The sequence below is a fragment of the Pygoscelis adeliae genome, unplaced genomic scaffold (assembly GCF_000699105.1).
Source record: "Pygoscelis adeliae isolate BGI_AS28 unplaced genomic scaffold, ASM69910v1 Scaffold40, whole genome shotgun sequence".
NCBI classification, from domain to species: domain Eukaryota; kingdom Metazoa; phylum Chordata; class Aves; order Sphenisciformes; family Spheniscidae; genus Pygoscelis; species Pygoscelis adeliae.
This window is the reverse complement of record NW_008823953.1, coordinates 989,849-1,003,611: the sequence shown is the minus strand read 5'-3', so window position 1 is coordinate 1,003,611 and position 13,763 is coordinate 989,849. Positions and strand designations below refer to the sequence as shown.

The window sequence follows — 13,763 nt, the reverse complement described above, 5'->3', positions numbered from 1 at the left end:
TTTGGCAAAGTAGTTCAAGACTAACCCAGATGCTAAAGCTTCTTGAAATTTTGTCCCTTCACTGAACTGCATTGTCTCTGTGCCATCCAGCATCATCTGCAATCTGGCACTCTATAAAACATCTCTCCCCTATCATTTTTTGCCCTCAAAAGTACTTTCTGTGCTCTACATTTCCCATTTTCTTAAAACTATGTCATTTCTCCTCCAGATCTCTATGGAAAGGGCTAAGCACAGCAGAGCTGATTGAGAAGATACTGAGGTTAATCACAGAATAAGAACATAATCCAAGTGGGAAAGGACCTCAGGAGGTCCCCAGTCCAAGCTCATGCTCAAATCAGGGTCAGGTCTGAGGTCAGACCAGGTTGCTCATGGGTTTATCTAGTTGTTTCTTGAAAACCTCCAAGAACAGAGGCTGTACAACCTCTCTGGGCAACCTGCTCCACTGCCTGGCTGTTGTCATGATGAAAAAGACTTTCCCGATATCCAGTCTGAATCTCTCTTGTCTCTCATCCTCCCACCATGCACTGCTGTGAAGAGCCTGGCTCTTCATGTTGATAACCTCCCTGTAGGTGCTGGGGGGCTGCTGCCAGGCCCCCATGAGGCTGTCTTTTCCCCAGGCTGAACCAGCCCCTGTTTCTCAGCCTCTCCAGCCGAGGTGCTCCAGCTCCTGATCATCTTCAGAGCCCTCCCCTCAACTGAAGACGATTAAGCTGACTTCAGATATAGAGCCAGAAGAGGTTCACCAGTACAGCCCTGCAATCAGATGAACCAGTCCTGCGAAGAATGAGTGCAGTACAGTGCCAGGCCCTTGGGACTCAAGCAAGGATCTCTCACAGTGTTGCACCTTCTGTACATATGATACGTCAAGTATATATATATGTATATGACAAGTCAGCTCTAGAATAACTTCACGACATGAATATACTAAACGGTATATGTGAAATATTATCCTAATGAAATCACTCAACTACCACAGAACCACATCTTTCTTTAAAATGGTCTTACAATCTTTTATACAGTCACTCTTAGTCAGACATGATGAACGCCCTTTTTCACATCCATTCTTGAATCTAAGATATCTTGCTAATAGTAACAGCGGTGTATATGAGCAAAGACATTTTTCATTGAATCCTTGAAGCAAGAGATATCAAAATACAAGGTCTGTATCTCGTTGACCATCAATACGCATTTTGAAAAGAAAAATTAATAGAAATATGTTTTTTATAATGTGAATTCTCTCACTCCAGTTCCACCAGTACCTTACAATGTGCTTATCGGCACACATTATATCTCAGGCTGGGAATTATAAAAAAGGCAAGGGGGAAAGCATTGACTAGGTGTGGAAAGAACCAAATTCAATAACCATGTCAACAGATATTTAAGCAAAGGAGGGGTATGAATCACCAAGTCCAACGTTAAAAATGTAGCCTACATTAAAGTCAATGGCAAAATCCCTCAGAATTTCAAGATGCAAGATCTACAAGTGAGGATTCATATACAGATTTGAACCCACTCTCAAAGTGGGGACGTGCCTGGAGAAGGACTGCTCCAAACCAATATGCTAGACACAGAGGCCAACCGTGATACTGAGCTGAAATCTGCCAGCATGCTCTCACTCAATAAGTGTATGTCACTGCACTCACAACTTTACTTGGCAGCACAAGTCTGACCTCTGTCAAGATGCTCAAGTGTGATGTCCAATTCAATTACTAAAAGATACATTAAAATCTGGCTTATATGGTTAAGAAGTAACGGTCACCCATTTTTATTTTGGGATCAGTCTCTCCCCAGTCTCTTTAAGGAGAGACATTTTTAGTCTATTCAGTTTCAACATTCACATTAATATCTTTATTAAGCAACCTTGAGCCAGAAACTGAGAGCTCAGTAAAGTTGTTCTCTACCAAATATAATATATTCAAATATAATCACACTGAAAAAAAAAGTTGTTACTATTTTAAATAGTCGTTGAGAAACAGTTTATCTACCAGAGGTCTTCTCCACATACTCTTCCCTGTACTCTTCAGATATATCATTGACCAGGACAATTCCAGGGTACTTCCATTACCTACCATCAACAGTGACCAAACTCACTTATGCACTTTAATTTTGGGACAGAGTAATGCAGTGTCTTTCCAGTAATATCAGTAGGTCCGTTCTGCTCACACTGAATGAGTGTCCGTCATCCTTCCCTCCCCTGTCTCTCTCGTCCTTATCCTCCCATGCCAGGAAAGGAAGGAATTCTCCTTTTCCTGCTCAAATATCCAATAATTATTTCAGCCATCTGCTTCGATACAAGAAACTCTTCATAGAAGCCCATCTAAATGGCAAACCGTTAGAGATTAAGATGATTTATTTTAGTTTAGCGCAGTGTCACTGGTTTAATAAAACAAAAAATAACTAAGGATTTGGGAAGTACTATGGCTTACCCATGTAAAAACTCACTCTCTTGCCAATACATTCTATCGCTGCTGACAGACATTAGAACATTCCTTTCATCTCCTTCCTCTTCTTGCAGTTTAACCTATCCCCTTAAGGAGTATTTGCTTTCTTTAAGATAGATTATACATTGTATGCAACATGAAAACCTTACACACTTTCTCTACCATCTGCAAGACTTTTCTGCCCACTTCTTTAGAAAGAATTAAATCAAAACCCTTATTAGTCTTTTCATTTTGGATAAATAAAACAGGATTACTCTTCTGTTAGAAACTAAAACAAAAGGATTACTATTTCCAGATATGTGCTTCTAAATTAGAGAAGCATTTTTGAATACAATCAACCAAACATCCAAGCCTAGTGGGACCAAATGTGGAATGCAAACTGTGATAAAGAGCAAATATGAAGCATACACATACACGCACACAAAACACCCCCTCTATTCATGCAGAAAACATGATCTAATATGGGATTGATTTCTTTCAAATAATTCTTTCTGCATCCCAGTGTGATTCCAGGATGTGCAAATTAAGATAAATTTTATGGGTCAAATTCTTCTTACCACTACATGTGCTCAAGTCAACTGAAATTGATGACAACTGGATGCTGTGTCAGAGGATGGAATTTGGCACAGAAAATCACAATGTAAGGAGAAGATGTTATAAAAATAAAAATGACATGGTGCTTTGAATGAGGGAGGAAACAATTCTCAATGTGGCCTGGGAGAGAGAAAAGCACAGAGAAGCAGAAAAAGTTGACCCAATAGCTAGTAGATTATCAGATAAGGCTCAGTTGTCAAAACAGAGCCAGCTGCAAGGATCTGAATGAGAATTTTCATAATGGCTCTAGAGGAACCTAACCCCATTCCATAACTAACTGTAATGGAAGTAAAGCTACACCAGCTCCAAGTCCTGATCCACTTAGAGCTTAAAGGGGAGAGACTAGTTTATTACTTCTGTATTCTTTGGAAATCCAAAATAGCTATTTAAGACTTCATCATTGCAGGGCTTCATGTCTCATCTCATTAAACAAAATAGTGTGATGAAACCTTCAGTACGAACTTCCCCCATCTTTCTTCTTTTTTTTGCTTTTTACAACAGAAATGTCCCTAAAAGAAGCCTGTGTAACTTGCAAAATAGACCTAAATCAAAAACAGATTCACATAGTCGTGTAGATGATTTAGCAGTAATATTTCTAGCAGTGGGAGTTTGCAAATATTATCAAATCCATGTTCATGTTTTATGACAACTGACCGATGAAAACCAGAAGCTATTCTGACACACATTTTAACCCATTTTTCTGCTACTGGAATGAATATGAGCACAAATGTCTTCCTGGTTAAACTTTTGTTCATTTGAGTGAAATGTGAAGATGTGTCATGTCCTCAGCTGAGTTCCAGAACTACTCAGGATGTCATGTAGCATTTAATTTCAAGCTCCATTTAGAAAAAAGAATTAAACATCTAACCTGGAACAGCTATCCTCCCAGCTGTTGGATGATTCATTTCCATCACAAGTCCATTGTGCAGCACCTAGAAAAAAAAACCCAAAACACGTACGTAATAAAAAATATAATCAGTTCCTAAACTCAAGAGGAAAAGAGAGATAAATATTATCACGTTCTTTCACAGAAAATCTGAAAATACAGAGAGCTACAATTCAAGTAATTTGTTTAATTTGTAAAACGAAACCCCTGATGTTTGACACTACTCTCCATTTTATGCATCTAAATAAATGCTTCAGCAAGACTTTACAAGTCTAACATATCTTTAAGCTCTTATATCCAACATCAAACATAAGAAACTGAGCTGTAAGCATGTCATGCTTTCAACCACCAACAGACAACTAGTACCAACTTGGAATGAGAATTAAAACCTTCACCCACTTTCACTTTCAATCTGCAATATGTATTGAAGGCCTATACACAAATTATGCTCTAGTGTGTTTTTTCAATGCTACTCAGTTGCTTTTGAGCTCGTGATGGATCACACTATGAAATGCTGTCTTAGTAGTTCTTAAAAACATCCGGGAAAGATGCCACAATTTTGATGTTATTTCTGTTCTTTCAAGTGGGTATGCCATGCTTTAGCTCTGTGTATATCTGTATGGGATGATTATTCATCACAATTTCCAGTTCCTTGTTATTAACCTCAACCAGAAAACAATGTATGATACCAAAATTCTCAAGTAACAGAGAAAAAGAAATTCGTAATAGCAAACTCACTCCTATTGTTAATAGAATTCTGCATCCAAAGCCAATGAGTAATCTTTATCATTTCCTTACCTATTATTCTGCCTTCCTTCTACACTGTTATCCTAATCACATAACCAGAATTCTTAAAAATTTATTTTGTTATTGAAGTATCCTCTACAAATAAAAAGTCTCCCATTAACCAATTATTTTCATATCCAATATAACCATAAATCTGAAATAGAGTGCCTTGCCAAATATATCAGCTATAGAAATGAAAGATGGGCAAAGACTGTTAAGTGATCATGTAATACATCTACCTATTCACCTTACACTGTGAACAACACTAGCAACCTTTACTATTAATGACAGGTGTTGGTCTAATTATTCTTGAAAATTTCCAGTTAAGAAGATGACAATTTTCTTATGTAGTCTGCACCATATTCTCTATTTTTATTGTTCGAAATTTTTCTCCTAATACATAATCTAATGTTGCTTTGTATGAAACCTCTTTATTCTTGTCTTTTCCCCAACTGGACATAGAAAACCAATCACTAGCATCTTTATAACATACTTTTACATACTGGAAGATTGTAATCACATCCTCCCTCAGTCTGCTCTTTTCTAGACTAAACAAAACTAATTCCTTTAGCCATTCTTTCCAGGTCAAATTTTGTGAACCTTTTATCTGTGTAGAATAGCATGCTTAAGAAATTCCCATTCCTGAACAGGTGGTGTCAAAAGGTCAGGTCAGCTTTCTCTTAGTTTGTGGGGTGAGCCTATTTAGCTGACATTTAGAAATCTAGATATTTCCGATAATAGATGCTGGTGGAAGAATGTCTGTTCACTGGTCTAATTGTTTGGCGCTGTACCAAATCATTAGTTCTATTTCTCTTTTGGAAGGTTAACGCCAGTTTTGGTAGACATTCAAGTGAGAAATTCCAAATTTTTTTCCAAATGACAGAATTGGAAAACATAATTGCTTGTTTTAACTCATAGTTAGAATCTTTCCAGTTATGCCCTTAATCAAACAGTATTGAAAGATTGGCCTCCTTTCTCCATAACTTACTTACATAGGCTTTCTTTATGCATTTAACCAACTATTTGTGACCTAAATGCAAGAAAACACGCTTATTTCAACTTGAAATCAACAGCACACTCAGGTACATAAGCACTTCTTAGATGGCAAATTAAAGGCTGTACCTAAAAGTGGCACCATTTGGTTAAAGAAAAACACATAGATTCTCTAGCAGCTACTCAGGGCTCCACAAAATTCATGCCTTCCTGTGTTCTGGGTCTCTCAATTCTTATTCTGATAAGGCAGACATATTACTTTTAAAAGATTTCCTTTTGTTAGACTCAAATTCCATCTCTCTTTTCCTTACAGAATGAACTAAAAAACCTGCAGTATCTTTGAGGATCACCAGTCTAACTTCTATTCCCTTTTAAAAGAATTGCTTAAGATGCAGTCAAGCTTCCTTCCCATTTTCATGATAAGTAGGGTGCTGATTTTCCCTCTCAGATACATTATTTTCTCAAAAACGCTGCAATTGTCATTACTCTTATTACTCTTATTTTCTACAGTTATTAAGCCTATATTGGTATACTCGGTTCCGTCTTTTTTTTTTGAAGAAAACAACCCCCAAGCAATGAATCTGGCCAAAGACTGGGTTTTTTTTCCCACATCAGGAATGCTGTTTAAAAGAACTTTGTAATTTCCTGTTTCATGTGTTCCACTATTAGGATTTCCGAAAAGAAATTGAAAAAACAACTTCACTGACTCCTCTTCACATGCGTTCTAAAAACTATGAAGGAAACATAAGATTACTGCATCCTAACCTTTGGGAGAATGTAATGTTCACATCTATTATCATCAAAGACAAGGAAAGTCTGAGGAAAAAGAGACAACTTGAAGGCCTTCTCCTCCATAGTCTTGTACCGCTCAAATGGTCATGATTCTTCTGATGTGGTAGCGTCCTCTATCCCCTTTGTATTCACCTTAGCTCAGCATAAGGAACCGATGAATCAAGAGGATCATGTAAAATGTGAAGGCCATCAGTAGATCCATTTTTTATTTTTTTTTTTTCCATATGGCTTACTTTCCAGGCTAGAAATACTCTATTACTATATTATCTGTCACCATTTGAGATTTTGTGAATCAAATTAATGTTTGGGTGGCATTTTACACTGATTATAATGAGATCATCGCAAGGGAATCAGAAGCAGAGTCTTCTGTCTTTCAGTAATAACCTTTTCGTGCCATTTCATTTTATTCCAAATACAGTCATCTTGTAGATTAAAGAAGGAACCTCTCTTGTCTGTCTACTGGTTAATGAAAAGAAAACTTGATGTCACCATTTTGTAATCTTATCTCAACAACAGTACTAGCAATGTGCTGCTGTTATTTGTGACGTGTTCATGTAGGATTTTTTTTTTCTGTTCATACATTTTTATGTCTTTCCTCCTGACACTTAGAACTGTAAAGGAAAAGTCTCTCCTATTTGCAAGAAAGAAAAAATTACACAACATGAAACAGTAAAAAAATCTCTACATTCTACTGAAGTCAGTAGAAGATAGAGTTGCTCTGATTCGTGCCGCCTGTTACAATGATTCCTGCATCAACTTTTGCTACATAATCTTTTTTAAAAAAATTGTGTTTTCTTGCAGAGTGAATTTGAAAAACTATATAGATTGTATATATACAATGCAGAATATATGTAGTTCTCTATCATTAGTTGCTACAATTCTACTCTGGGATTATTTATTGTATATGCAGACAGTATCAGATTTGCCCATGTTACAAAAAGAAAATATTGCTTGGTGATGCATAAAAACCACAGAAGTCACTGTATTTTAAATTTATTTAGCCAGCTTAGGTTATTACATGACAATTCAAACTACAGCAAATAGAACAATTCATATGATTATGTCTTCTAACCTCAGAGAATAAAAGAATTTAATTAAAAAATTACTTCAATATTATTTTCCCAATACTATATGCAAGAAAGTCCACATAGAATCTTTTAAGCAAAGATCTTAACGTTTTACTTGTGTAATGCAAACCAAGGGTAATTTAGTATATTTCATCATATATATTTCTCAGTTGTTTCATCATTTCCTCTTAGCTTGTCATGAGAAAAACTATGGAGGATACTTACAGCAGCTGTTATGAAGCTCACAGTAATTCAGATATAATAACTTCAATGATTAATTTTGCTCTTTTCCCTAACGTTGTTAATAACTGCAAGTTAAAAAGTGGTTAATTTTTTTATAACAGGCAGAGTTAAAATCCCTTAGCCATCTGCTTTCACAAGGAGGATCAAATATTAACTCTAGTTATTTCTTGTATTCTCACCTTGTTCAAAACAATTATTCAACCAACACTACTTTTCTGCATTAATATTTATATTACCACCGGGCATGTTCAGTTCAAGACTGTAATTTTTCTTTCAGTATTTGAGTCTCTTTTGAGTCTCACTTAAAAGCTAAGTGACATATAAGGAAGAAAATGAGAATAAAATGAACTTCAAAAGAAATACAATTATGATATAAAAATACAATATGGCTGCAGAAACAATTTTAAATTTCATCTTCATGTAAAAGACTTGCAAGGCTGAAAATCTAGATTCAAATAGGGACTTTATCTTTGACCACATGAGACTTAAGACTCATTCTTTACAAGATCATATGGTACATAGTGTGGTGCAAGACACTTTTTCAACTTTCACAGATCCTTCAAGGAAAAAGATGAAACTCTCATTTTTCTATGACTGTACTGTTCCTTAAGGTAGTAAGACGTACAGACTATTAACGTGTATGGTGGCTTTCTTTGGGACTTACGTGTGAGTACCTATTTATCTATCTAAAAAACAGCTAGGAAAACTATCACCATGCAGGATACGGCTTCAGGATGATGTAAAGAAATCTGTTTTTTCTTGGACACTCCACAACTTGTAAGAATATCTGATACTTGATGATGGGTCCCTTAATTGATAAATACAATAACAATACATATACAAAAGGGTTCTTTTGATAAAAAGATTATGTAGCGAAGTAACAAAAGTTGTGAAACAGAAATTAATCATTTATATTATTATTAACAAGTATTAATCTTCCTTGCATCCCTCAAAAATGAATGGCTGTCTTACATGCTAAGGAAGTAAAATACTTTATTGTATTATTGATGCAGCAGCACAAATGGCAGGTAGGAGGATCAGAAACCTTGTTTCTGCCTTTTTTCACGTGGATAATGGGGTGTTTGGCCACCTAGTAAACATTTGGCAAATTTTGCAGTTATCATAAGGTTCATTTCATATCATGTTAGTTCATTTCAACTGTAATGTAACTGATTATGCACATAGCCAATCACCCATGACAATGAGGTTTCTCTTTGAACTGCCAGCAAGGTTTCAAATCCATTCTAGGTACTACCTAAGATACAATCAGCTTCCAAATCCCAACTGAAGGAGATGCTGGAATCAGAAACATATCAAACATATTGTCAGCTCCCCCTGGCCCCCCCCCCCCCCCCCAACTTTAAAAAGTTCTATTTAATGTAGAGCCATGCATTCGAAATACGCATTTGAACAGACACCACTCTCACAGTTTCATCTAGAGTTTAGTGAAAAGGATTTTCAGGGCCACAAAGGAAATGATGTAACCATTTTCTCCATATTTTTGTAGCCACAAGATAGCTGGCTGTTGGTAAATGTAATTACTACTAGTGCCTCCAGACCACAAGAAAATAATAATACTTTTTTTCCTGTACATGCTGAACATAGAGCTATGGCCATAATCACCCCCTAAAGAAGTAACAGCGCGTGTTGTGAACACAATGCCATACTGGAATCACATCCCACATCCTCAAAGCACCTCTTTCCACATAAAAAGATGTTAACTCATTTGAAATTTAAGAAGTATATTAAATGTACCCCTATCTGATGCCTGGTTCTACTTGGTCTCGGATTTCTAGAACGATGTTACACAGCAGAATGTTTTGCATATCAGCATGTTCCTGTTGCCAATGAAAGTTGTCTTTTATCACTAATAACTTTATTATTCTTCTTTCCAAACACAGCTGCTAACATATAGGGCTCACCTGGAGAAGGTAATATCATCTCTCTACTGTATGAGGCATGTAAGTATTGTATTAGTGAATCACATCTATTTCCACTTTACCTGCATCTGCCTCTCATATTTGAAGTATCTCACCATTTCATGCTGGAACAGTACTGAATTTAAACAAAAGTAATGTTCTTTACAAATTTTTGAATGAGTGAAATCTGGGGTTTTTTTGTTTCTGGTTGATTGTTAATTTACCTCTTTACTCTCACTCCCTTATTCTGACACACTAAATGCTGTGAGTATGTTACAATTGCTTATGTCCCTAGCACCACACCTGTGATGCTAAATGAATACAACAAAAGAAAACCACAGTTCACTAGAACGTCCTTATTCTCCATTTCTGCTTTCTGCTAGGCCTGTGTCTTACAGATTGTTTGCTCCAGTAAACTCTTCTTTGTGGGTGTGAGGTGATGGCTTTGACAAAGTCCTTCTTATGCCACAGCTACACAGCTTTTTAAACTCATGCTGTAGACAAAAATTTTATTGACATCCCTAGGGATGGGGCTTTGATGCCTGAAGCATATATCTTTGGTTCAAAAAAATCCCGATCCATGTAACCATATTAAAATACTTCTTGCTTTTCTACTTGGCTGCTGTGTCTCTTGTTCTACTAAAGAAGACCTCAACCGGATTCCATGTTGATTCTTAGGATTCAATTTTCTTACTTTTTATTTAGTATCTTTTGACTGAAGAGTTTTTACATCCTCCAGTCTAATAGTGATTCTATAAACTAGCTATTGGCTCTTCAGTGTTGAATTTAAGTTTTACAGTGGCCATGACTTTAACCCAAAAAGGCCTGCTCTGATACAGGACTTCAGAGTTTCTTACCTGCACTCTTGTACATCACTGAAGTCAAGAATTGCCATTCCATTTGCATGCTCTAGAACTAAACGTTCCAAAAAGGCAATCACTCAGAGTGATGAGAAATTGCTTCCCTTATGCTCTATCCCATTGTGACATTTGACCAGCTGAAGGTAGTTGAAGTCACCCATTATTACTACCTCATTAGGCTTAGTTGATTCTTTGATCTCCTTCAACGTTTTGGACTCAATATCCGTTTCCTGATCAGAAGGCTCAACAGTATAGCCCTAATGCTGCTCCCCCAGCATAATGACCTAATCTGTCCTTCCTGTTCAGTTTATAGCCAGGTATTACACTCTCCTATTGATTTTTGTCATTCCAGCATTCTTCTGTAATGGCTACTATGTCAAGATCCTCTTTCTTTGCCAAGAATTTCAAGTCACCTATTTTTTCTCTTACACATCTCATGTTGGTATACAGATATGTATAAGTTTTGTATGCATTTGGGGAAGCAGGGAGTTGGCCACGTCATTTTTCATTTAACTCTTATGTTTGACACTGTATTAGCTTTCCAGAATTTCTCAGTTGTCCCTCCTTCAGTTTTGCTGTACATTTCATTCTTGTCCCTTACACCTTTTGTATGACTGACATCATTAGCAGATGTCTTTAAATGGTGAGAGCCCTCATTTGTCAGCTTTTCCTCAACTCCTGTATGAGTAACCGCACTCATTAATTTCCTACAACAGCAATCTAGTTTTACTACAGTTCTAGACAACCCCTTCCACAGAGGTTCTTCCTCCTTCAAAGCTCTGTGTAAGTATTCCAATGGAAATCCTACTTCTTGTCATCCATTAACTGAAATACCGAAAATTTTAAATTATGAAACCTGCACATTAGGCTAAAAGCAGTTCAAAAGTGAGCATAATGGTGATCAAACTTCATCAGGTTGATAAGCTTCCAGGATTCTTTTAGTAGTTCATAATACTGGAACAGAATATATCCACCACAGCGAGCACCTCTCAGGCACCCTATGTAAGTCTATTCTTCAAGTGCTGGCCTCACCCTCTTCCTCCCTGAGAATCCACTCAGCAAATTGTTTTTGTGGCCAACATGAACCAGGCAATTAATGTTTTTAGTAATTCAATTTCCTAAATCATCTTTCACATTCAATAACTGAAGTAAGATATGACCCTGATACTTTGAGTAGTTCTCACGTTAATGTTTTACTTCCCTTAGCACCTACTGCTACAAAATAAAAATGAAAAAGTCCTTACTGCTAAATCAGCCACAGTAAAATGCACAAAAGAAAGAGCCATTAAACAATCAAAAAAATATTAAACAATGAAAGGCATTTGTGACAGAGCAGAAACACCTTTGCCATTGTCTAATCGTCAAACACATACTTATTCTTGAGAAAAAGTACTAAATTCAATTTATACCTCACAGTCTAGGTAAATACAAGACAGCTGCTAAATACGTGTACATAAATCTCAAATGTTTTCATCAGATGTATTGGAAAATAATGAGAGTAAAAGAATGTACTTTTATTCCAGTAGCTGACCCTATTCCAGTAAAAAAAATCAGGTTTTTAGCGCTTGTGGAGAAGCAAGTATTTCAGAGGGGTTTATTAACATATGGTATAATTAATATTTATAATGAATAGCAAGGAAATTAAGAGAACAAAGATTTCTAACCCAGGCCAAAATATACAAAAATGCAAGGACACAAGCCTGTCATTAACTGCATAAATTCTCCTATTTTCAAGGTTGCAAACCTGACCCTGACTTCAGGGGGCTTTCTGGGCGCTCAAAAATCAGGCCCCTTCCATCAGGTCCCCAAGTATAGCTCCCTGACGACCTCTTGCACCACCAGTCTGGAAACGTGGCAAAGGAGAGAATCTGTCCTTATTGGTTAAAAAATACATATACTTTTCAGATGTGTTTTTTTCCTGAGAACTGAAATGTGATTGTAAAACCACATTTTTGCTGAGTTTGAATGTGTAAATCCTAAATTCACAGAAATATTTAAGCAAAGATGTTTGGCTGTACTGCTATTTGGATATGAGACCTGGCTCATCCTGATAGCAAGATGGGGTGTGTCTGCATTCAAAGCATTGGCTCTGGGATCAAAGAGCCTGTCTCCAGCTGCAGCGTATCTTTCATGTATAACACTGATAACTCCACACTGATCACCTGGAAGGTGCTATAGAAACAGATTGATTTTATTACTGCAACAGGCTGAAACACTGACTAGTTTTGCTTCTTTCTGTCAGAATTGCCAGTAATTCACTGCTAGCAATGGTGTTACAAATCACTGGTTTTCAATAATATTTTTCCTACTTTAGATTATTACAAATACTATATTCAGCACTTAAATATTATGTTTGCAGTTTCTCTGATCAAAAAGCATGGACAAACCTAACTACAAATAATTTTTAAAAATGCAAGTGAATGTAAAAATGAAGTGTCCTGGATTGTACATGGGTTATATTATTTTGGTGTCAAGAATGTCACGTGAAAGGCTTTCATTTTATTTTATTTCATTGTGACTTATCTCTCATATTAGACAAAATCAAAATAAGTTTCCAAATGTTTTTCTTTGTGGAGACTAACTTGTAAATGCAAATGAATGTAAGTGTATTCCTACGGTGGTAATAAGCTAGGACCGTCATGCCTTCAAGCGCTGTGTACCATTAAGTGGGAGACTGGTGGGGAGGAAATACTGAGAACCTTTCCACTGCCATTGTTCTCATAACAATTCTGCAGATATTTCATATGCTCATTATATCCAGGGGTCACATCCAGACTTGCCTACGGAGCTGGCGATGATAAGAGAAAATTCTGATGGTTTCTGTGGGGCTTTGTACAACTGACATTTTTCAGAAGTACCTTTTTGCCATGTGGTATAGGAATGAGTCACACGCAGTTGCAACTGTGGACTGAAAGATGTACTGAGCTGTTTGTCCAACACGTAGGAGAACTGTTATTTCAAAATCTGCAATCTTTAACAATATTGAATAGTAAGAACACTTCTACTAGTTCTATTATAGCAATCATGTTTTCTCAGATAAACATGCGTGTTATGGCAAGAATACATTTATAGAAGGAAAAGAAATCTCAATATTCAGGAAGCCTCAAATATTCACAAACTTACTGATGGGCTAATAGTAAGCAAAGGAACCATTAACAACAGCATTGTACCATCATGCTAAT

The 13,763-nt window shown here is 36.5% G+C and overlaps 1 protein-coding gene across 1 annotated transcript in view; it reads right to left on the bottom strand.

Annotated features, from left to right (window-relative positions):
- Window positions 1–13,763, bottom strand: part of SUGCT (succinyl-CoA:glutarate-CoA transferase) — a 326,679-nt gene that overhangs the window by 51,944 nt on the left and 260,972 nt on the right. Inside the window, exon 12 of the mRNA XM_009321484.1 lies at window positions 3,904–3,967. Within this exon, the coding sequence (XP_009319759.1) occupies window positions 3,904–3,967 (64 nt within the window). The remainder of the gene's footprint in view (window positions 1–3,903; window positions 3,968–13,763) is intronic.